Source organism: Vombatus ursinus, unplaced genomic scaffold (assembly GCF_900497805.2).
Source record: "Vombatus ursinus unplaced genomic scaffold, bare-nosed wombat genome assembly UNPS02014817.1, whole genome shotgun sequence".
Classification (NCBI taxonomy): Eukaryota; Metazoa; Chordata; class Mammalia; order Diprotodontia; family Vombatidae; genus Vombatus; species Vombatus ursinus.
In genome coordinates, this window is record NW_020954595.1 from 7302064 (window position 1) to 7326287 (window position 24224).

General features: G+C 47.4%; 1 protein-coding gene across 2 annotated transcripts in view; it reads left to right on the forward strand.

Annotated features, from left to right (window-relative positions):
• The window catches only part of RALA (RAS like proto-oncogene A), a 56843-nt gene extending 37752 nt beyond the window's left edge, over nucleotides 1-19091 (forward strand). For both annotated transcript variants that reach the window (XM_027835902.1, XM_027835903.1), the window contains 4 exons: nucleotides 7666-7816; nucleotides 8916-9124; nucleotides 14347-14521; nucleotides 17063-19091. In XM_027835902.1, coding sequence (XP_027691703.1) covers nucleotides 7703-7816; nucleotides 8916-9124; nucleotides 14347-14521; nucleotides 17063-17185 — 621 coding nt within the window. In that variant the 5' untranslated portion in view covers nucleotides 7666-7702 and the 3' untranslated portion in view covers nucleotides 17186-19091. The remainder of the gene's footprint in view (nucleotides 1-7665; nucleotides 7817-8915; nucleotides 9125-14346; nucleotides 14522-17062) is intronic.
• The last annotated feature ends 5133 nt before the right edge of the window (nucleotides 19092-24224 follow it).

The window sequence follows — 24224 nt, forward strand, 5'->3', positions numbered from 1 at the left end:
TCTGTTAGTTTTGTTATTGATATGGTCGATTATGCTGATACAGTTTTCCCAAAACTGAACCAGCCCAGCATTCCTGGTGTAAGTCCCACCTGGTCATAGTGCATGACTTTTGTGATACATTGCTGTAATCTCCTTGCTAGTGTTTTGTTTAACATTTTTGCCTCGACATTTCTCCTTGGATTTCTTAGTCCTCATTCAGTGTGCTGTGAATCTCAGCGTTGCAGGAGCAAGGCATGTTGGGAGCTGGGTGGGTTGCTTTCCCTTCAGGCACAGGCATCTTCTGTTCCTCCTGTTTCAAATTAGTGAGGCTTAACCAGAGAGTGAGAGAGCATTTGCGTAATTACAACAGGCAGCTCTCACAGGAGCTCAAGCTACTTATTTATGGTAGAATGCATGGATTATAAACTTAGAGTTAATTTGCCATAGAATCCAAAACAGATGAAGATTAGACTTTTCCTGGGAACCTGATGATTAGATCTGTAAACTGTTTTTTGACCTATTTTTTCTTCCTTCAAGCGTTACATGGTTTTATTAAAAGTTATTTTAAATTATCCGAGGGCTTTAAAGATAAAGTTTAAAATGAGATGATAAGTATAGTCAATTCAATCCAGTATATATTTCCATGAGACAGAGCCCCCAGCTGGGCTCTGGAGAGGGCTCCCCTCAAGGAGCCAGGGTTCTTTGTCCTAGTATTTTAACCCCTTGATCACATTCTCGCTATCACACAAGTAGTATTTTAGCACTTGGATGATTTCAGTTCCCTACACGTTTATCAAGCCCCTGTTGGATGTCCAGGGGGGGTATAAAGAAACAAGACCATGTAGTCTCACAGCTGAGCTCTGCTTAGGAGAGAGAGGGCTGCAGGAGGTAGATGAACAGGAAAGAGTGACAGACTGGGGGAGAGAGGGATTCGATTGAGAAAAGCTGAATGAAAGAGAGGCTGCCAGAACACTAGCGGCAGATGGGAGGATCCTGAGAGGCCAGCCCTGGGTCACCGTGCCTAGAATGGGGGACCGAAGGGAAGGACAAAAGTGAGATTGGGTCAGATTGTGGAGAAGTTGGTGTCATGGCCCAGAGGCCACGTTGGGCCCAGGAAGGTACCTTGGGAAGATTGCTGTGACACCCTCCTGGAGGAACAGGTGGAAAACGAAAGAGAGAGGAAGCAGGCGGACCAGTTCTGGGGCTCTGAACGGAGGTGCAGGTGAGCGAGAGCCGAGCATGAGGGGCAGCACCCTGGGATATGTGGAGGAGAATCAGACTGTTGGCCCAGGTAACAGAACCAGGCAGCTTGTGGCGTGGGGGGGGCTTCTCGATCTAGAGCAGGAAAGGACACGGAGGGGAATCCTGGCTGTGGTGCCAGAGGGACCTCAGAGGTCACAAGGTCATGGGACTGGGCTTGCCCCAGGTCACACAGGCAGGAAGTATTCAAGACAGGTTTTGAACCCAAGACCTCAGACTCAAGCTCTTGTGTTTTCCCTTGTATTATGCTGCCTCTCAGATAGTAAAGGGCAGAGTTGGGGTTTAGATCTGGCTCTGGGATGGAGCGAAGATGTCATAGGAAACCTCTGAAAAAGCAGTTTCAGTTGAATGGTGGATTGAAAGCCACATTGCCCAGGGTTGGAGTTGGTGCAGGGCAGATGAAGTAGAAGGCAATAGCCATGGGGGGTGGGGGGTGGAGGAAGACTAGGACGTTTGTAAATGATGGGAAGGAGAGAAAAAAGGAAACAAGCGTTTCTTAAGCACTGCTATATGCTGAGCGCTATGATAAATGCTTTACCAAATACTACTGTGTTTGATCCTCACAGTACCCTCTGAGGGTAGGTGTATTATGATCCCTGTTTTACAGTTGAGGAAACTGAGGCAGAGGTTGAGAGACTTGCCATGGGTCACTCAGCTTGTAAGTATGTGAGGCTGGATTTCAACTGAAGTCTTCTGACTCCATCCGCTACACCACCTTGCTGCCTCTTAAACCTATGAGGGGTCATTGGTGGGGGTGGGCTCCCTCCACCAGAGCAGATTGCTTCCCCCTGTGCCTTTCCATCTTGTGTCATTTGGCCAGGTTTTTCTGAAAGTCCCAGCAAGGAGCTCCTGGAGCCCTTGGTGCCATTCATAGTTCCTGGTAGGCTCTAGGGTTATCCCTCCTTCTAGAGTGACCCTTCTCTCTACACATGGTCATCATGGTAACTGCACTCAGCACTTGGCAGAGTGAGGACGGGCCTCATACCATCCTTTTGAGGAATTGCCCCCACTCCTGATGGACCACACGGCTAGTGAGTGGCCATCCTGCTCTCCTTCCCTTCCTCCGTCCATCCTTCCCTGGTTCTTTCACCAAGCCAGCGGTCCCGGCAGGTGGAGCAACGAGTTGGTCTCTGAATGCCGCCCTCCACCTGCCTCCATGCATTGGCATTCACACAAGCCACCACCTGGCTGGGAGGCCCTCCCTCTTCAGCTCTGCCTCTCACAATCCTTGTCTTCCTTTCTGGCTTCGCTCAGGTCCTGCCTTCCTGAAGCCTTCTCTGACTTCTGGTCTTGGTTCTTCATGCTCCTTTGGTTATCCTTGTAATAGAGGTCTCTGTGCACATTTTACTCTCTTCCTTTGCCCCTTACCAGTAGGATATAAGGCCCTCGAAGTAGGGTTCTAGTTTGGTTTTGTTTTTGTGTATCTCAATACAAGTGGCACACCGTAGGTGCTTGATAAATGTTTGTTGAATCAAAGGCCATCATCTTTTATTGCACTAAATACATACAATTGGGATAAGAACAATCCCTGAAAAGAAATGCCAGCCCCGGAGTCTGTACCCACACTGCCTTAGGTGTGTCCGTATCCGCTGCCACTGAGAAGGTGTCATGGATGCTTGTCTGATTCTACCATTTCTCAATTCAAGAAATACTTATTAAGTTCCTGCTATGTGCCAGGCACTGTGCTAAGCACTGGGGATACAAAAGGAGGCAAGAAGCAGCCTCTGATCTCAAGGAGCTTACAATCTAATGGGAGAGACACCGTGCAAACAAATATATCCAACATGAGCTATCTACAGGATGAATAGGAAATAAGTAAGAGAGGGAAGACCCTGGAATTCAGAGGGGCTGGGGAGGCTTCCTGCAGAAGGTGGGATTTGAGGGAGGACTTAGAGGAAGCTGGGGAGGTCAGTGGTCAGAGCAGAGGAGACAGAGCCTTCCAGGCCTGGGTTGGCCAGAGAGAGGCCAGTGTCACTGGATGGAAGGGTTGGTGTTGGGGACCAAGGTGGAAGAAGACTGGAAAGAGGGAAGTGGGCAGGGGATAGAGGGCTGTGCATGCCAAGAGGGCATTTATTTGGGGGAATTTGATCATGGTTCTAGAAATATTTTCATTATTCCTCTTGATAGAATATCTTGATTTTTTTTTTTAAAGAAAAGAAAAAACAAAAAAAATTTGTACCTTTCCATATTGTTCCCCTTGTACTGTCTCTCGTGCCAGGCATTTGTTTATGTTAGGACTGACACGTGGCATTTTATCAGGAAAAAGGTGGTTTTCTCCAAGGATTTGCCACCAACCAGGGAAGTGTAACCAGAGGAGGCCTGGAGGACCCAAAGGTTTTTGAGGGGCTGTGAGCGCCTTAGGACCATCCCATGAGGAGCCATGACCCTCCCTTGCTTCTTGCTAAACTGCCCCCACTAAAGAAGGAAGCTGTAGCATTCTCCAGTGATAGCCCATCTTTATTTTTTCAGTAACAACTGAGTCTTGAAGCAAAAGCTACAGTAGCTATTTTGTTACTTGATGGTTGAAGCTATTTGAGTCTTCATTATCAGAAATAATTATCTTGGAATCCAAGGAAGGAAAAATCTAGGCGGCAGGTCAAGTAACCGCCAACTCAGATGTCATGAGCTGATTCTGCTGTCTGTCCCTGCCATGTCCGAGTGTGAAGGAGGCAGTTCCGGTCTGGTGACCACTGGGATGGCTCAGCCTGGACAAGATAACAGGGCATGGAAGCCGGCTGCTTCTCTGACAGAGCCTCTGCGGGGGACAGAGAGCCAGTGAGAAGGGTTCACTGTCCACTGCCTGCTCCCCTTTTAAACAAGATTAGCTGCTTCTAATTGCTTTGAATCCATCATCCCAGCTCCACTCTTGGCTAGATGTGTTTCTAGGGATCAGTCCCTTAAGCCCCCTTCTTCCTCATCTGTAAAATGCCGTGCGTGGGTTGGATAATTATAGCTAGCATTTCGATGCCACTTGAGGTTTGCAAAGCACTTTACAAATGATGTCAATTCAATCCTCGCAACAACGTTGCCATTATTATGACCATTTTACAGATAAGGAAACTAAGACAAGGGTATAGTGACCAACTGCCCCGGATCACACAGCTTGGAGGGGGCTAAGGCTGGATTCGACCTCGGCTCTTCCTGACTAGGCCCTGAGCACTGTCTACTGAATCACGGTCTGAGTGGCTGATAGCTGAGGTCTTTTCAGCTCTACACCCTGCGGTCTTCACCTCTTCTTTTTCTTTGTATACTTCCCCCTGTTTCCTACCAATAGAGCCGAAGGACCTTTGAGGCCTGGACTGTTTCCTGTCGGTCCTTGTGTCGCCGGCCATGCACCCCGTACCTGCAGGGACCGAGGTCATCCTCTCACAAGAAGCCCTAGTGTGAATAACTGGGCACAATTCCTAAAGAAGACAAGGCCCAGCACCAGCGCTTGTATTTTGACTTTGTGTTCTCAGAGCAGGCAGTGAATTGTGGGGCATTCATTCAACACTTCTGGTTCTTTCTTTACCTGAAAGCTGAGCCTTAGATAGTTGCCTTTGGGGCATCTTCAACTCTTGATTCTGGCCCCCCACCTTCCTGTCCTGGAGCCAGCATGCTGCCTTTTTGAAGTTTTCCACATGGCTGGGAAATAGGAGATTTAAAAAAAAAATTCTCTCCTATTCTCTTCCCCTTTTTTGCTTGGATTCTGTAAGAAAAGATGAAAACAGATATTTGTTCAGCTTTTAGTAACACAGCAAAAAATGTGTCAAAGACTTTTTCTATTTCAGAAGAATGCTCAGACTCAGGTGTCTGCATGTTTCTGTGTCTGGACCAGGATGGGGCCCTCTGGAGGTAGTGAAGAAACATCAGTAAGAGGACCTGGGTTCAGGTCCTGCTTCTTATGTTTCTGTCCTGAGTGACCTTAGGCAAGTCACTTAACCACTTGATGCCTCGGTTTCCTTATGGTAACATGAGAAGATTGAACTGGAAGATCTCCTAGATCTCTTTAAGCTCTGAATTGGTGAGCCTTTGACCTTGGATAGAGGGCCTCGCTATGAGACCAGTGCTGGGATTACAAGAATGGGGGAGCCACAGTTATAGGGGTTTAGAGAAGTGACCTTCATCTTCTCTTTCCCAGACCCTCTCCCACTCTAGGACCTTAGGATAAGGGGATGATGATTGTGCCCCAGTTATAAATGGGTTGTGTTCTAATACATCCATTTGTAAATTGGGTGTGTGGAGGCAGTAGTAATTTGGAAATTGCCTGGAATAGTGGCTTTCCCAGTCATTGTTTTAGAGAAATGTTTTAATTTAAGGGGAGCATGGTAGGAAATCTCTCCTTTCTCTGAGTGTTAGTTTAGAGATGGCCAACATTTCAGTATTTTTTGCCTTTCAGAATAATTTTTTAACATCCAGTTGCCATGTGGTTTCTAGGTTATTTCATTCTTTTAAAAGTCAGGATCATAGAATTTTAAAATTGTAAGGCACCTCAGACTACCTAGTCCAGTGCTTTCATTTTGTGGATGTGGAAACTGAGGCCTGTGGTGATGAATATACGAGGTCACTCTGATAGTGTCCAAGGTGGACTTGAGGCTGGTGTAGTGAGGGTACAGCTAGGGAAGTGAGGCCGCTACCTCCCGAGGCAGCCAGTTCATCAAGGGCTCCTGCTTCTGCCCTTTGGAGCCAAGTGGAACGAGCATGATCCCTGTTCCACGCTGGAAGGTGGCTGGCTGCCCAGCACAAACCCGCTCTTCTCCTCATTCTCTTCCCCTCAAGTCCTCTCTAAACTTGGTATTCCTGGTTCTGTTAACTGATCCCCCTCCCCCCAACCTTCCTGGTTTCCCTTCTGGATGCTGTCCCCTTGGTCAGTGTACTTCAGGGCAATGGGACCGTTCTCCTTCCTGGTCCTGGGAGCCACGCCCCCTCATGCCTCCCAGGGTCGCCCCTTCGTGCTGATGGCTGGAGTTGGAGTTTGGGAGCCAGTGAAACCTTAGATCTTTGTTCAGACGAACCTCTCTGTGCTCCCCCCACCATTTCCTCATGAGGTTGATTTTTTGAATCAGATTTTATCTCTTTAGATTCAGCCCAGTGTCCAGTTGTGGTCTTGGTTTTCCTGACTTCAGTGCTGGGGGAAATTCTAGGATGGATCAGATGGTTCACGACTGAGGGGCTGCCCCTTGGGCAAATACTGGCTCTCATCACCTCCTGCATCAAACGGAAAACCTCCAGTCGGGCTTTTAGAGCCTTCGTTACATGGCACCCTCCTCCCTTTCCGGGCTTCATACGTCTTCTTTCCCTCCTCCGTCTCTGTAGTTGAGTGGTGCCAGCCTCCTTGCAGCTCCTGGCACAAGATGCGCCATCTTCTGGCTCAGCCCCAGGCCTGGAGCTCCCCCTCCTCTTCTGTCCCTCCATCCTTTGATGCCCCACCTCTGCAGAAAGCCCTTCTTGGCTCTCCTTGACCTCGGTGCCTCCTTCTGTGGGCGATCCCTCTGCTTGCGTGGGCCCCTCCCCCGTTAGAATGTGAGCTTCTTGAGGTCAGGGCTGTCTTCTGCCTTTCTTTTCTAGTGCTTAGTCCAGTGCCTGGCACAGAGTTGGCTCTTAATAAATGCTTGTTAACTTGGAAGTGTTACCCTGAGCAAGGCACCAGTGGCAGAGCAGGTAGTGATTGATCTGCAATGGTGGAGGACGCTTCCTCACCAGGACTTCCCCGTACCAACAAAATCACAGATTTTTATATATATTAAAAAAAAAAAACAAAAAAAAACAACACAACCAAAGGCAGAGGAGGGCCTGGGGTCAGGGGGGCTGGGCGCTGCCAGCGGAAGTCGTCCATGTTGGGCCTTGTCGAGGGGGCAACAGTGAGTGAGAAGAAGATTCCAAATCCTCCCATAGCCTCAAAGGGGATGAGACGGAGCCTCGTGGTGGGAAGGGCAGTAGCAGATGTATTGAGAGGTATCATCACTCGCTCAAAATCACTACTTAGATGTACTTTTTTTTTTAACCAACCATTTTGCCCGTTGTTTAAAAATTAATTTTCCCAACTTAAGGAGTAGGCGTAATTTCTGTCCCACTGGTGAGAGTGTTGCTTAGCAGTTGTTTGGGCAAGCCACCGGCTGCCTTGTGCTACGAGTATAGGTCTGTGAAAACTAACTGTGGCTGCGTCTGGTCAGTAAGCCCGGCCCAGGGCCAGAGCTGGGTCTCTGGCAGCAGTAACAGTACCTGTGCCCCCAGAGGTCGAGCTTCCCACCTTGGACATACACACAGGCGGTATCCCTAGAAAGGCGCAACTGGAATTCCCAAAGCGCCATGTTGTGCCAGGGGCTGGTGCTGGGCAGGCTTTGTTATTCCTTCCCCTTGAAGGTCACAGCAGACTAAACTTACTTCTTCACTGCAGCAGCTCTATGAAAAAATGGAACTAAACATTTCATTTTCCTTTTTCTTTAGATTCTTCTTTCCTCCTGGAATATTTTCATAACCAAAGATGGCAGCAAATAAGCCCAAGGGCCAGAATTCTTTGGCTTTACACAAAGTCATCATGGTGGGCAGTGGTGGTGTGGGGAAATCTGCTTTAACCCTACAGTTCATGTATGACGAGGTGAGTAAAGTTCAGTAATCAGCGTCATTACTGTGCGGGGCTTTCAGTGATTGACAAAATCGAGGAAAGGGAATGCATTTATAGAGCGCCTACTGTGTGCCAGGCACTGCAGTAAGTGTTACGGTGATCTCACTTGATCCCCACAGCTGCCCTGCGAGGGACTGTTCTCCTGATCCCCAGTTTATAGTTGAGGGAAATGAGGCCGAATTTGTTCTCAGGTCCGGGCCAGGCCCTAGCCACAAGACTTTGGGAAGCCGGAAGCGTGTCATCGATAAGCCCTTTTCCAGCCTTCACATTTCTCGTGTCATATGGGGGATTTGGCCCCCAGTGTGTCCTCGTTGGAGGGGAGGAGGGCTGGGGCTGTCATTCTCCTCATGTTACAGATGAGGAGCTGAGGTGCAGAGTAAAGTGACGACGGCCTCACCTTGGCAGAGCCGAGGCTCAAACCCATCTCTGTGCTGACTCCAGGCCCGGCATTCTTTCCCCTCGAGCAACCTGCTAGTACTCCTCTGTCTCTTGGCCATGTCTCCTTAGGAAATGTCCTGGCTCCATTCAGTCAATATTGAGGACCTACTATGTGCCAACTCCTCTGTGTGACACGTTCCCTAACTGCTTTGGGCCTGAGTGTCCCCGGTTGTAAAGAAGAATAATCCAGTGGTTTTATGTGTGTAAATTGCTTTGTAAGCCTAAAAACCCTGAAAAAGTCCTCTAAGATTATGCAGAAAATGGTTGTAGCTGTAGGTAGAGGGAGTTTCCACACTGGAATTCCCATGACAAAGGTGTGGACTCAAACAGTAGGGCCAGGGATAGAAAAGGGGCCTACAAAGGCCCTGAGCCTCAGGGGATGTGACGTGGCAGCAGGATTCACACTCAGGGCTTTGGGCTCCACAGCCAGCCCTTCTTTTCTTGCAGCACTGCCTCAGTCCTTCATGATAATCCGGGAGCAGCGAATGAAGCCATCTTTCGAGTGAGGGGGCTCGAGTGGATGCTTGCTCAGGCTCGCTCTTGTGTTGGGTTAGAAGGGGCCACCCTGACATTTTGCCAGAGGGCAGGTTTGCCCCGGGCCATGCCGTTAAGATGCGGGTTTGTTCTTTTCCAGTTTGTAGAAGACTATGAGCCGACCAAAGCCGACAGCTACCGGAAGAAGGTGGTTCTGGACGGGGAGGAGGTCCAGATCGACATCCTCGACACGGCCGGGCAGGAGGACTACGCGGCCATCAGGGACAACTATTTCCGGAGCGGCGAGGGCTTTCTCTGTGTCTTCTCCATAACAGAGCTGGAGTCTTTCGCGGCTACTGCCGACTTCAGGTACATCCCGGGAGCCTGACGTGCGGACCGGCTTCCCCTCCCGGCCCGAAGCTGGAGGGAACGTGTTCTCGGGCTCTCGCTCTGTCCTCTCACTTTTTCTTTCCCGTCCTCGTTGTCTAGCTCCTGTTACGGCCTGTGGTCTACACCGGTATATGTAGGCAAGTGTGTTCTTTTAACACCTCATATCAATATTCCATCTGTTGAGATGCAATTTGTAATGTAGCTTGACTTTGTGGCTGCCCCCCCTGCCCAACAGCCTTTTCTGAACCAGTCAGGCATTTTCTTCAGGCCCATGGTGTTTGGGGCGGACTTGGATCCCAAAGAAGGGAGCTGGATTAGGAGAAAAATCTGCACACAGTAGGTCAGTCCCTTAGCACCTCCTTTTGATCAGGACTTCTTAGGAACACCCATGGAAAGCGCACGGAAAAAAAGAAGATAATAAAAAAAGAAAGAAAAAGCCCTGGCAGCAATGGATCATCCCAGGTGTTAACACTTATTAAGCACCTACTCCCCCCGCTCATCTCAGACCTGTCTGAGGACAGGGGCCGTCTGTGTGCGTCCACACTGCCTGGGGCAGCTCCTGGCACAGGGAGGGTGGCGTTTGATTCTGTCCTCTGTTTCCAGCTTTATTCTTCTGAGAAAAATTAGTCACCAGTGTGAATTCTGGGATTTCATCACCACAGCCTGGAGCGTACGTTAGAGCCGCCTGGGTATTCCCAGAACAGTGCCTTGCACATAGTAGGTGCTTAATAAGTGTTTTGTTGAATTGCATCCATTTTTAAACATTTTTTTTCTTTTTTAGTTGATACCGTTTGTTCTTACATAACTGTCATTCCCCAATATTGAACCTCCCCTGGTCATGCCCATTTTCTTTTTTAAAGTACTTTAATTTTAGTTATTTTGTCCTAGTCTCCCCCTACCTACATACGTGGTAGATACAGTAGAAAAAGGCGGTAGTCCCAGAGGGAAGGAGGGCCTAGCAGTGACTGACTGGAAAGGGCCTCTTACAGAAGGTATGGTTTGAATTGCGTCCTGAAGAAAGCTAAGGAAATACTTTATGCCTGCATGTGGACTATTCTCTATACTACACTTTGGATAGTTATTTTTTATTTTTAAATTCATTCGTATCATGCAATTTTAAAATTGCCAACCACACTGAACCAGCTCATGAAACCTAACCCTGCCCTTTCATGGAGGGACAGAGTTAACACCTGGGATGATCCATTGCTGCCAGGGCTTTTTCTTTCTTTTTTTATTATCTTCTTTTTTTCCAATTATGTATAAAAATAATTTTTAACATTTAAAAAAAAATTGAGTTCCAATTTCCCTTCCTCCCTCTCATCGAGAAGTCAAACAGTTCAGTATAGGTTATATGTGTGCAGTTATGCAAAACATTTCCATGTTAGTCATGTTGTGAAAGTGGAAACAGACCAAAACAAACAAACAAAAAATAAAGTGAAAGTAGCATGCTTCGATCTGCATTCAGACTCCATCAGTTCTTTCTCTGGATGTGAATAGCAGTTTTCCTTTTGAAACTTGTGGAATTGTCTTGGATCATTATATTGCTGAGAAGGGCTAAGTCATTCACAGTTCATCATCATTAAATGTTGCTGTTACTGTGTACAATGTTCTCTTGGTTCTGCTCACTTCGCTCAGCATCAGTTCATACAAGTCTTTCCAGGTTTTTCTGAAATCTGACTGCTCACCATTTCTTATAACACAGTAGTATTCCATCACATTCATATACCACAACTTGTTCAGCCATTCCCCAGTTGATGGGCATCCTCTCAATTTCTGATTCTTTGCCACCACAGAAAGAGCTGCTATAAATATTTTTGTACACATGGGTCCTTTCCCCCTTTTTATGATCTCTTTGGGATACAGACCTAGAAGTGCTATTGCTGGTCAAAGGGTATGCACAGTTTTATAGCCTTTTGGGCATAGTTCCAAATTGCTCTCCAGAATGGCTGGATTAGTTCACAGCTCCACCAACAGTACATTAGTGTCCCAATTTTCCCACTTTTCCAACATTTATCATTTTCCTGTTTTGTCATGGTAGCCAATCTGATAGGTGTGAGGTGGTACCTCAGAGTTATTTTAATTTGTATTTCTCTTATCAATAGAGGTTTAGAACATGTTTTCATATGACTATAGATAGCTTTAGTTTCTTCATCTGAAAACTTCCTGTTCATATCCTTTGATCATGTATCACTTGGGGATTGACTTGTATTCTTATAAATTTGAGAAATGAGGGACAGGCCACAACTTCATGGCAGAGTCTAAGGGCTGGTTGTGAACTTACTTCTCTTGTCTTCTGTGGGTCCTTTGAGGAAACCTTCCCCAAGATGGCACAAAAGTCGCTCTGTTGAATCCATTCCCTTCGCTGGTGCAGATCACAGCTCAGCCATATCGTAGCCTGTGTGTTTGTCCATGTCTGTGTCCATTCTCAACCCCCCCCGCCCAGGTTCTCCCAGTTTGCTGCTAAAGGTCTTCCATCCTGTATTTTAGCTTTTCATGGGTTCCATTAGATAGCCTCTAGGATGCTCATGTTTTATCTCTCACTCTCCCCTGTGACAAGCTCACCTTCCTTTCTGCTGATTCAGTTCCTTGATGATATAGTTTATGATACTTCCCACGCACAGGCGTTCATGGGTAACCTGCTAAAGCTTACACGCTCTCACCGTGCCTGTCTCTCTCGCTCTTGGGTTGCGAGGTTTTGATTCTTGTAATGTGTCATGAGTCACAGCTGCAGATTCCGTTCCTGACAAAAATTCAATAACGTATTCAAGAGATGGTTTGTGGACAGTCAGGAAGGGAAGCAGTAATCACAAGAACGAACGCAGCCTGACAAGTCACATGCCAGACTGACCTCACCTTTTTATGCAGGGGTGGAAATGGGGGTCCAGTTACAACAGAATTGAGTGAAATCTGTAGGTGTGCTTTACCTCAGTCTCACCAAAGCGTTTGATGAATTTCCCACGTCTTCCTTGTGGAGTGTAGTACTCAGTGCATTGTGGCAGACCCCAAAGAGGTAACATTCTTAGACTGAATTAAGAGAAACATAGTGTCCAAGAGGAGGGAAGGATGTTGGTTCTGCTGTGCTGTGCCCTGATCAGGTCATCTACTGGGTTTTGTGTTCAGTTCTGGGAGCCACGTTTTTGGAAAGACATGAAGGAAGATGTTCTGGAGAGCATCTGAGGAAGAGTGACCCAAGGCCCTTGAGAGCTTGCTATGTGAGGTCCAGCTGAAGAAATGGCATGCTTATGCTGGAGACCTTCCTCTTCCTCACTTCCTTTAAGGGCCAGCCCACAGGCCCACTTCTTAGAGGAAACCTCTCCTAGCGCCTTCTGATTAATGCTTTCTCACCCTTCCTCCTCTTTGCTGTTGGCATACTGAATCTCTCTGTGGAATCTAAACTTTTAGAGGGCAAGGACTGATTTTGTTCTGTCTTTATATATAGTCAATTTGGAGAAGTTCCAGAGAGACTGTTTGTTGTTTGTCCTTCAGAGAGGACCATGACATCAGGGAGGTGATGCCATGACAAGCAAGTGAACTGGAGTTAAGTGAGGAAGGGCTGTGCAAAGTCACTAGCCTCACTTTCTCCCCTGGAGCTCTCTGGGTCCAGTGGCAAGATATAGATCGGGATGACTGGAGGTAGCCTTGGATGTGGTGGGTGATTAAGGCTAAGTAAGAAAGGAGGCAGAGAATGGCCTCTTTACCTAGCCAAAAAATTGGGTCTGGGACCCTCAGGGTTTCTGGCCAAAACAGAAAAAAATTCCTGTTTACATTCACTCTGATATTGACATTAATGAAAAACTCTCACAGTAAATGAGTGCTCCTCAGAAGCAGAATGAGGTGTTTTGAGTGTTAGAGAGGCTTCCTTTGCCTTGGCGTCTCTGGTAAAGGTGGATGTCACCATGGTTGGAGGTGTGGTCTGATGGCTGTGGCCCTTGGGCTCGGGGCGGGGGGGGGGGGTCCTCCTTTTAGCCCCAGTTCTGTTCCTCACCAGCCCGTGGGCAAGTCCTTTGCCTTCTCAGTGGAGCCTTCCTCTCCTGTTTGTAAAATGGCAGGAATATATGTTCTCAGAGCCACATGGGCTTGTCATCAGGCAGCTGCCAATGGCAGTCTTTTAAGTGTGAAAGCCTACATGTGTGGTCTGTGACTTGACCACCTGCCAGTGGCTTTTCTGTGACTCTGTTTCCCATCTGACCAGCCTCGCCGAGATAGCAAGAAGAATGGGCATTGAGCAGTTAGCAAGGCCCTGATCTGTCCAACTGTAAAGACAGACGAGAAGGGGGATCCTCTGGAGACTCAGAAACCCAGGATTCCATTGCTTTTAGATGGCGGGGACTCAAATTGTTCACTGGATCAAAAGAAAACTGTGCTTCTTACTCTCTGGTATTTGCATCCTAGTGAAATTGGTAAGGTCTTTGTGTTTCCTTTAAAATGCAAACTGTGCCCTACGTGGTTAATAGATTTCTTGCAGCACGCAATGCTGTCCACAGACTCCTCAGGCCCCCTTCCCCTTTTTTTAGTTGTCGACTCTGCTAGAAGGTATGTATTCAGTTTGTGAATCTTTTCTTCATTGATGAACTAAAACAAGGGCAGTGTGGATCCAGCCCCAAGCTCTGGGGACTCCTGTTACTTCCAGGGGTCAGCCCTCTGGCTCCAGTCTTCTCATACATCACTGCCTTTCACACACTCTCCAGTGGAGCCAAGTTCGTCTCTCAGATGTAACATTTTTCCCTCCCTGCTCTGTGCCTTTGTGTCTGCTGGGACCGATGGCTGAAATAACTTCCCTCTCTCAGAGTCCCTGGTTTCCTTCAAGCACCACCTTTTGGCACTTTGAGGCCTTTCCTGGCTCCCCATCTCTCCCTGTCCATCTACCTTGTACTTTCTTTGTACATGCTTAGGTGTACTCTCAGTCTCTGCAGTGGAGTGTCAGCTCCTTGAGGGCAGAGTGGGTTTCCTTTTTGTCTTTGTATCCCCAGCCCTTGACCCTGGGCCAGGCACTTAATATAATAAATAATTGTTCATCAGTGGATAAGAAAAATAAGACAAAAATTGTTCGATGTTTTTAATGAGAATCTGTCCAAATGACAAGTGGGCTCAGTGTATTAAAACAGAATGAAATTAACTACTTTGTATAGATTTTCTTTTTTTTTTTAAATATATAGAGAAAGAATGTGCTAATTTTTACTTTTTAATTCCTTCTTTTCCAGGGAGCAGATTTTAAGAGTCAAGGAGGATGAGAATGTTCCCTTTCTTCTAGTTGGTAACAAATCAGATTTAGAAGATAAAAGACAAGTTTCTGTAGAAGACGCAAAAAACAGAGCCGATCAGTGGAATGTCAACTATGTAGAGACGTCGGCCAAAACACGTGCTAACGTTGATAAGGTAAACGTCAGCCAGGCCTCGAGTCCTGAGCACAGCAGTGCCTTCCCGTGAAACAGCAGCTTTCCTCCTGCATCAGGGAGCACAGAGGATTCCAGGCATTTTGAGGAGCTCTCTTTAGCCCTAGAGGGGCTCCACCCCCTCTCTGGCCTGGGAGAAGTTGTTTCTGTAGCTTCCTGCCTCACTTCTCCCAGTGAAACTTAGTGACTCCATGCCAGGTAGGCGCAGTCTTGGGCTTCACCAAATGCCTCAAGATGGGACAGGGCTGCTAGTTTGCAGAGGGAGGGAAGAGGAGCTTTTTCTGCTGGAAGGATCATTACACTGCATGATCATTGCAGGCCTTGACCCCAGGCTTAACCCATGATTGTCAGAGCTAGTGGGGCCTGACTCATTTGGGTTCTGTAATCCCGTCCCCTCTATGACAGAGTCAGGTCGGTGAAGAACAGCAGAAAAAAGGCACTAGAGATTTAATTGCTTGTGACTGGATAGATGACAGACTCAGTCCAAGTTGACAGTTGGGGGTGGCTGCTGCCAGAGGCTCTTTAGAAGTGGAGAGGTAAGAATCATGGTCATAGTACGCGCTCTCCATTGGCTCATGGAACCTAGAGTTGGGTGGAACCTGTGAGTTTACTTGGAAGAGCCCTCTCATTTTATAGATGAGGCCTATGGTCCTGCCAGTGGAGGCTGGTCCTGGACTCCAAGTCCAGGGCTATTTCCACAGCTGACAGTACCAGCTTGGGCCATGGCAGTAGACAGACAGCCTTGAGTGAAGCAGGCCTCGGTGTCACCCCCAAGCACTCTGAGCACTTCGTTCTGCCTTTCTTCTCTGATGCCCATTTGAGGTTAAATTCACAGGTGCCCTCCAGAACATTGGATTGTTCTGGATTCCCCTCCGGGGCTTGATCCTTCCAGCCAGGCAGATCCTCATCCCTTTCCGATGCTCCCTGCAGGCTGTCAGTGCTCTTTGAATCCCTGCGGATATCTGGGTTTGTCTGTGAGGGCAGAGACGCGTATTCAAGAGGCTCCTGTTCCATCTCGATTTTCAGTGCCTTGGTCTTTGCCACTGAGCAGATCCTTTGGCATGCTCTAAAATAGGGGGCCTTTGCCGTTTCTTAATCTAGGGTGTTTATAAATACATCCTTAAAGAGTTTTTAGTTTAATTAAATGTGCTGCTGTTATATCTCTCAACGGCATGGTTATTGAGATTTAATTCCTAAAAATATACACTTATGAAAAAGGACATTTTTAAGTGTGCTTTTTTGTTCAGTAATTTGAAGACCTTTTGTAGCCTGACGAAGATTTTCAAAGGCAGTCCTTTTCCCTAGCCCCATATTTGCTTCCAAATGCTAGTTGAATCAGTAATTCCTTTAGAATATGGTCATTAAAAACTGAGAGACTAAAAACATGTTGTGCTGTTTTTGCTCATTAAAATGAGCCCAGCGACTCCCAGCATGGATTGATTTGCTGGATTGTTGGACATGCTCTAATTTTGAATTCAAAATAGTCTTCCCATGCTGATAGAGTAGATGGGACTCTGCTGCCATCCTTAGCATAGAGAGTATACCATAGCCACAGGGCATAGAAGCAAATGCTGCTAAGAGAGAGTTGGGGGTGTTGCAGGGGCTCTAGAATTCCCCAAGCGCTTGCAACAAAACCTGGCAGAAAGTTGGCCCTTAAGATTTAGTTAGCTGCCCCCCAGTGGCTTCTGTGTACAGGGGTTGAAAAGATGTTGTAGATACTCTGTTAGTCTAGACATTTTATCGAAACTCTCCCCTCATGATCCCTCAATCTCAGAGAAAAGGGGTGAGGTAGAGGTTTGGAGAGGAAATTAGAACAGGTAACAGTAGCGTATGTGGATATTGTGTTTGAAGGCTTACAAAGCGCAGAGTTCGGATATTTTACCAATGGAGGTGAAACTACCAAGTTCCTGAGTGTCAGCACTGAGACTGAACCTAACTGTGATATGAAAGCGTAGCACATATGGGGATGATGGTCATGAGGCCCTTTGCAAATCTTTTTGCATTTTGTAAATGTCAGATGGTGTCATTATCCATGTTGCTGTTGTTACACAGTAGCAAAAGCATTTGGATCTGAAGCCCAGAGGACTTAGAGGATCTCAGATACTTGCAAATTCTGTGACTTCCTCAAGTCACTCCCTCTCTCTGGACTCAGTTTCCCCAACTTGTCAAATGAAGGAGTTGGATTTGGTGAACCCTAAGGTCCCTTCCAACTCAGGTCTTTGGTTCTGTGATCCAGTTCCCAGTGTCTAGTCTGTAGCTCACTAGCTGTGGGAAACAGCAAGTCATCCTCCTCCCTGTGGAGGGGGTTGGGCTCTGTGGCCCTCTGAGGCCCCCAGCGTACTTTATTTCCTTCCCCATAGCTTGCTGCTCCTCTCAGCTTCCCCAGACAAACTCTTGTGGCCTCGATGACCCGTCGAGGCCGGGCCAGAGGCCCAGGCCACCCTTACTGATCTCTCGCAGAGGTCATCTGTGAGACTGACTGACTGCCCAGTCGTCTAATGGGCATCTTGTTTGGTTGTTGTAGGTATTTTTTGATTTAATGAGGGAAATCCGAGCTCGGAAGGTGGAAGACAGCAAAGAGAAGAATGGAAAGAAGAAGAGGAAAAGCTTGGCCAAGCGTATCAGAGAGAGGTGCTGCCTTTTATAATCCAGGCCCAGACTTCCTCCTTATCTTGACCACACTAATAAATGTAATTTATAAGCATTGCCATGGAAGGCTCAAATGACTGAAATTACTTTAACATTTTGGAAATGGTCATGTATCACTCAAAGCATGAATTGGGACTGCACCGAAAGTCACTCACTGAGAAAAGAAACAGATTGCTGGGGCCTCAGCCCATTTCATAATCGCCTCCATGATCACAGCCCCTGAATGTGGAGTGAGTGAGCGAGCGAGCGTGCATGTGCCTGGCTCGGGGTCTCGTGGGCAGTGTTTCTTAAGCTGTTAAATAAAGATTGGGTGGGGTGGGGGTGGTTGAAGGGGAACAGGGGAGAAAAGATGACTTCCTGTGGTTTCTTGTAAAGCATAAATTTTATATCATTCAAAACGTCTTGATCTACTGCCTTGGAAAATGACAATTGTGAACACGAGAGCTAAAAGAATGATGGGTATCCAGCTGGTTTCTGATGTTAGGAGAGATGTAAATGACAGAGCAACAAAGGCCTGTCTCTGCATCCATGTACAGGGAGAGCCTGTAATCTGCATGAATCTGTAATGCCTGGGGGGATTCACTGAGAGAATGGAGGGGTGTCAGCCTGCATGGGGAGATGTTTGAACATGCCTTAATTTAAAATCTGAAAACTAGCAGGTTGCTGCACAGTTCTGAGTCAATTCTGTCTGAATGCCTGGAAGTCCGAGGGACTGCAGTTCCCGGGCCCATCATGTACATGCATTGTGGTGGGAAGAGGCCAGTTTTTATGTGAATGACTCTGGCTAAGTAGCGGAGCTCTCTGCTCATCTGAATTTGAAATGTGTGCCATCCTCTGATTCTTGGGAACAGGGATCCAGAGCCAGTCACCTTTAATCAAGAAAGCTTGAAAGGGAAGGCCAGTATAAAATGAGGGAAGATGTTCAGCCCAGGCCCCTCGAAGGAGAATCTTCTTTCCTTCTCTTATGTTCGGGCTGAGAAGTTAGCATTGAGTAAATCATGAGCCTCCCTTCAACGTCTGACTTGCGTGCCTGGCTCTGGAACTGGGCGCAGCGAAGACTCCTCCCCTCGTGCTGAGGCCTTGGGGGGAAGGGTCCTCCTTGCCACTGGTTAATTACTGAGTAAATTCGCCAAGGGAACATAGTATGGCCACATTGGAATTTATATACTGGAGTGAATTGTAGATCTTGCCTTGGTGGTTTGAGTGTGTTTGTTAATGAAGAACATTCTCACCATCTTTTCATACTTGGAGTTAGTATCAAGCGAATGAATTTTTCAGAAACCTGTTTTTGGCATCTGCATCCCCAATCTGAGCACCAGTTAGGTCCGAGTGCTGCCCCAAGGCCGATGGGCCTTCTGTGGTCTCCCTTTGGGAGAAATAATATACCAATATCTGAGTTGTGTGGAGCTCTGAGAAGAAGTGAGGGGGAGGCCGTGTCACACAAGGTTTTCTTCCCACATCTGTAAACCTATAACCAACAGTTCAAAAATGTGTTCAAGCATTCTAGTTAGTGAGTGTATACCTACAGCTATCAAAAGTAGACATCCTGGGGATTCGGCTTTACCAATGGCATTTGGCTTGTCATGTTAACTATAGCATTGAAGGATTTTGTATGTACATCTTTCATTTAGTAGGCTATACCATGTGCAGAATTAAAATTCCTGTTGTAACCATGGCCGGGAATGCCACTTTATCTTCATGTGTACTCATTTCAGTCTTATTGAACCAGGGAACCTAACCACTAACATTGTGACTTTGCTTCGAGACCTTCATCCTGGGTACTGAGGTGCTATGAAGCCAGTGGACACAGACACATCCTATGTCTTAGGCTGATGCCATTACCCGATTCTTTTACTTGCAATTTGAGCCATTTAAAGACCAATAAACTTCTGTTTTTTAAAATCCTCGTGGTGTTCCTTCATGTTTAGAAAACGTGTGTCTCCATCGTCACCATGGAGTCATCGGGGAGCAAAGCTCTGAACTCAGTGCTGGCTGAGTTTTTTCTCTCGTGCTCACTGGGCATTGTCTTTAACATTAGCGTGCGTTTGTAGGCTTACAGTTGGTTTGGGGAGAGCTCTGTGTGGGAGGTGAGCTGCACAGGCTAGTATTCGAACCTGGTGATGGGTCATTAGCACAAGTAGGGAGAGGTGGCTGCACTCCAGCCCTGATTACTACTAATGTCTGCTGAATTCCCCTGCCATGCGGAGGGACTGCCAAAGGCATGATTTCCAAGCTTCTCAACTGTGTAGGATCATAGGTTTAGAACGGAAAGGAACATTGGAGACCCCCTATCTAAACTCCTTACTTCAGAATAGTTAGGTGACTAGCCTGTAGTCACCCATATTCAGTAGCAGAGCCAAGAATTGAACCCAGGCAGGGCCTCTCGATTCCAAATCCACCACTCTTTTCAGTCCATCATGGTACCTCTTAAAATTAGCCAGCCTACCCATTCGGTTCAATTCAAGGAACATTGATTGTATACCTACTATGTACCAAGCACATAGTAGGCACCTGGTATTTCACACAAATTAGAACTGGAAGGGACTTGAGTCCCTTCGTCCAAGTCCTACTTGAAAAGGAATCTGACATCTCACAAGTGGTCAGGCGTCCTGCCTGTTCTCGAAGCCCAGCAGGGTAGGGAGGGAGCCCGCTTTCTGTGAGGCGGTGCGTTTCATTTGGGGACAACCTGGATTTTCAGCAACCCTTTTCCCAATGCCTAACTTTTCCCTTTTGTAGCTCGCACCCATTGCTTCCGGTTCTGTGGCTAAGCTCTTCCATAGAATAGTCCTTCAAGGACCTGGAGGCAGCTCTCGAGTCTCCCCCATGCTCTCCAGGATAAACATCCCCAGTTTGTTGAAGGAAAAAACTGCTCCTGCAGCTGATGTCCTTGGCGGAAATGTCCCATTTAAAGCCTCCTCTTTTCCCTACGTAATTCCTACCACACTCAAGTCCAGCAGCTGAGGTAGGGATCTGTTTTAGTGATTAGACCACTGCCAGGTGTGCAAAGCAAAAAGAACCTGGGATAATTGTGAGCTCAGAACCTTTACAACAACGGGCTGGTCTGAATTTAGGGCCTCGGAAAAGTCCTCATCACTTTGGGTGTTTATCATGAAAGGTCTGTTTCTCTACCTTGGGTCAATGGGTTGGCTTCCCGCTTCAGATACTCCCCAGGCCACTAGTGTTTGGGTGGTGGGCATTTGGGAACCCCTTCAGTGGTGCGGAAACAGCCCAGAATGTTGTTTAGTTTGGACCCCAGAGTAGCTGGGCCATGGCCCATTTTAAGAAGGGAATGAGTGTCTCATGCTGTGATTCAGTTCTTTCCATGAGAGGTGATCCAAGCAGTTACTAAGCCTTTTCCCTTCTCTTGACAAATCAGTCAAGGCAAATTCTGCATCCGAGGTGTCATCTTTGCCTCTGTGCTAAAGTCCCTTTAGCCCAGCTTCTTGGCACCTTTTGTGAGCATCCCCATTTGCTTCTCCCATTACTGCTTCTCTTACCTGGTCATGGAAAGTAAGGAGATGTCCTGTGGTCCCTTGGAAAGGCTGGCCTGAAACAGTAAAGTGGGCTAGGGATACAGGCATGGGCCATATAAATTCTGGGGTCCTTATCCCAACTCCTACTTGCGCTGGTAAGTCGGGTCACCCGATGGCCTCTGACCACATCTCTCCTGAAGGATTCTGGGAGCCTCCTTGAGGAGCAGCGGAGTTCTTTGATGCATTGGCTTGAGCCCCCATTTCTGCTGTTTTCCACAATTAACAATCATCTGTTACAGTTAGTCTCTCCCCTGCATCGTTGATTGACTCAGTGATTAGCTCCTGATTTCAAAAAGAAATGTGAGATGTCCAAATTTAGAGACTTCTCCACTCCAAATGTTCATGTGGACTATTTGTGCCCGACCTGTGGTAGAGCCTTTGGAGCTTGTGTTAGTCTGATGAGCCGCCGTTGGACACACTGTGCCTTGACCCCCAACATAGTGATGTCATTTGGTCCTCTTTGAGAATAAAGGACAACAACCAACCACCCAACGGCTCCCCATATCGATGTCACCAGTTCTTCCACAGGGATATTTACTGAGAAGCTACAGTAACCATTCCATATGGGGTGTTAAGGAGGGACTGGCCCTTTGGTGTGAGGCCTGGCTGAGCCCTTTTCAGGGATGCTCATCCACCTTTTGTGTCCACCTGCCACCCAACTCCCCTCTGTGACTCCAAGTAGCTGTAGTGCATATACCAACCACTCCCGGGTAAAGCTCTTTCAGCAGATGGGCTCAACCAGGTTGAAGGTAACTGAAAGGTTTCAAACCCTTTGGTAAGTTAGATATCGACCCCAAGCATGCGAAGACTTTCCCCCCAGCAGAATGGGCTGATGAGAATAATTTGTTCCAACGGCCACGAAGGTGGTGGAAGTAGGTGCTGTGGAGCCCCAAGCTCTGACCTGGTGAAACATCAAAGCTGCCAAGGTCACCCACTGCATCCCAGGCTTGTCTTGCCCCTGGACTTTGATGACTCTGGAAGAGAGAGAGGCTGGCAACTTTGTGCAACTCTGCCTCACTTAAAACGGATTCACCTGCAAGTCAGAACATCATCCCACGTTGTCACTGGTACTCTTCGAAAATGAAGGACAAAGAATGACAATAGTAACAAGTGAACTTGGAAAGCACTTCTCTCTGACACCAGAGGCAAGCTCTCTCCTATATACCTTAGTCCCAAGGAAGAGAGGGCTCAAACCCAAAGCAGATAACATACAGCATCCTCCCCTACCACTTCTACAAGTGGCATTGCCAATAGACAAGTCATTCGGTAGTGTCATCTCGGTGTCAGTCCGCTGCGGGGCTGGGTCTTATTGGTGGTTCCTTGGGGCTGACCTCTTTCTTTAGTCTTGGCTGCCAGCAAACTCGGGTATGGACTAAGTTCCTGGACATATTTGGCCTTCAAAGCTTTGGACGTTCACGTGGTTGCAGCCATCTCTATTCCTTCACCTAAGAGCAGAAAATAAACAATGCAGAGAAACAAAGGGCAGAGATGCCACATATTCATGGCCATGAGTGGGCCGCTCTCTCTGGCACAACACCCCCACCCCCCGGCTATCCAGAAGGTTACAGCAATTATTTCCCTGATCAGTCTCAGGAAAAAGAGAGTGAATGGGGTAAAGTCATTGAGATCTTTTGTTGGGCGCTCTCAGCTCTGGTTCAACAGCCAACCAAAAGGCCCTCTTTTCACCATGTAGTAAAAAAAAAAAAAACCAGAGAATACTTGTGCATGCTCTGAAGTTCACGTGGGGACTGCATCCAGCAGAGCATGCTACAGACGGCGTAAGGTCTGGCCACCATTGGACAGTGCCTTCTTACCATTGGTTTGAGAGTCATCCCCCAGGAGGCAGGGACTGAAACTAGAGGCTCTCGATTAGCTCACCCAGGAGAAAGGAGAAGAGGCTGAGGATGGATCCTGGCACTTAAAGGAATGACCTGTATCAGGGAAAGGAGGAGGAACCATTTTATTCAAACTGATCACACGTCTGCAAACAGGCCCTGCGTATCCTTGCCTCTGATTCATTGCCCAGGCAGTTCCTACCTACCGCCTATAACCGTGAGCTGGCCCCCATCTCTCCACCTGCACATCTCTACATATCTTGCTACGCATCTTTCCAGGCCAAACCCAAACAACTGCTGAGAAGCTCTGAGCGAGCATTGCCACGCATGTGGTGTCATTTTTGCATCTGTCTCAAGAGCGTCAGACCCCGAGGGCAGGAAGTATGGCTAGTACCTTTTTATGACCCTAGCACTTCCCCCTCCCCGAACCCTGCCTTTCATCTTCTTTCTCCTTTTCCCTTTTTAACATTTTGTAGTTATTGTAGGCTCCCAAATGGCTTTTGACAGTGGTGCTTTTCAACTTTGAAGAATCAATCAGTCATTATGAATTTATTAAGTACCTACTGTGTACCAAGAACTTGGATAGATATTGGAGATACAAAGACTGAAAAAATGAATGTCTCTACCCTCAAGGAGTTTGAAGTCTACTGGGAATGGCAACATATACTTATGTTGAATATATGCAGAATAAATGCAACATAAACATGAATTTGAGAAGGAAGGACACCCCCCAAGGGGGAGGAGGAAGGGCCAGGAAAGGCTTTCATGCAGAAGGCATTACCTGAGCTGAGTTTTGAAGGAAACATTCTAAAAGATGGAGGTGAGGAGGCAGAGCCTTTCCAGGCATGGGGGCATCCAGTGCAAAGAGAGAGGTGAGAGATGGTGTGTGGTGTGTGTGAGGAACAAACATGTCAATTTGTATACCTAACATTTTCCCACAGATTGTACCGCAGTTTTCTTGCAGGCTGATAATAATTGCAGCACACGTAGAAAAGTTTTACCTCTAAGAAGTTTAGGATTTATATTACTGAAAATCTCATTTTATTCAGTTCACTTCAGCTCGGCTAATATTCATTATCCTGCCTAATACATACAAAGCATATTCATGATGGTGCCGAGTACAAGGAAAGGCCCTGCCCTCAGGGTGAGGAGGGGAGAATGTCAGATGCTAGGTGGAGATATAGATAAGTCCCTTGTCTGAACTTGCACAGAGTTCAGTTTGAGGTGTGACTTGGTAGAAATGAGGGATCAGGTGTTCTCTTGCCCTGACAGCCTTGGGTGTGGGAATGAGTAATGGGCCAGATTTGACTGCGCTGATGAGAATGGCCAAGGGTGTGAAGTTACTGGAATAGGCAGAAAGAGAGAGGGCTGGAGCAGATATCACATTGGAAGCAGGAGAAACAGCTGACATGTCACAGGGACCTTGCTGGTCAGAGCATGGGTGCCACCCCGCCCCTCACGCCCCCGTGGACTTTGGAGCTTGCGTGGTATTTGTAGGACTGTTTTTGTTTGTTTACTGCACGGTGAAGGATGCTGACATAGATCCAGCTGACCGGCTGACAGTCTGTCCGTGTGAAGGAAAGATGCGGAAAGCCTCCAGGTGCGGAGACAGCCTCCTACACGTGCGGAGACAGCCTCGTCCAGGTGCGGAGACAGCCTCGTCCAGGTG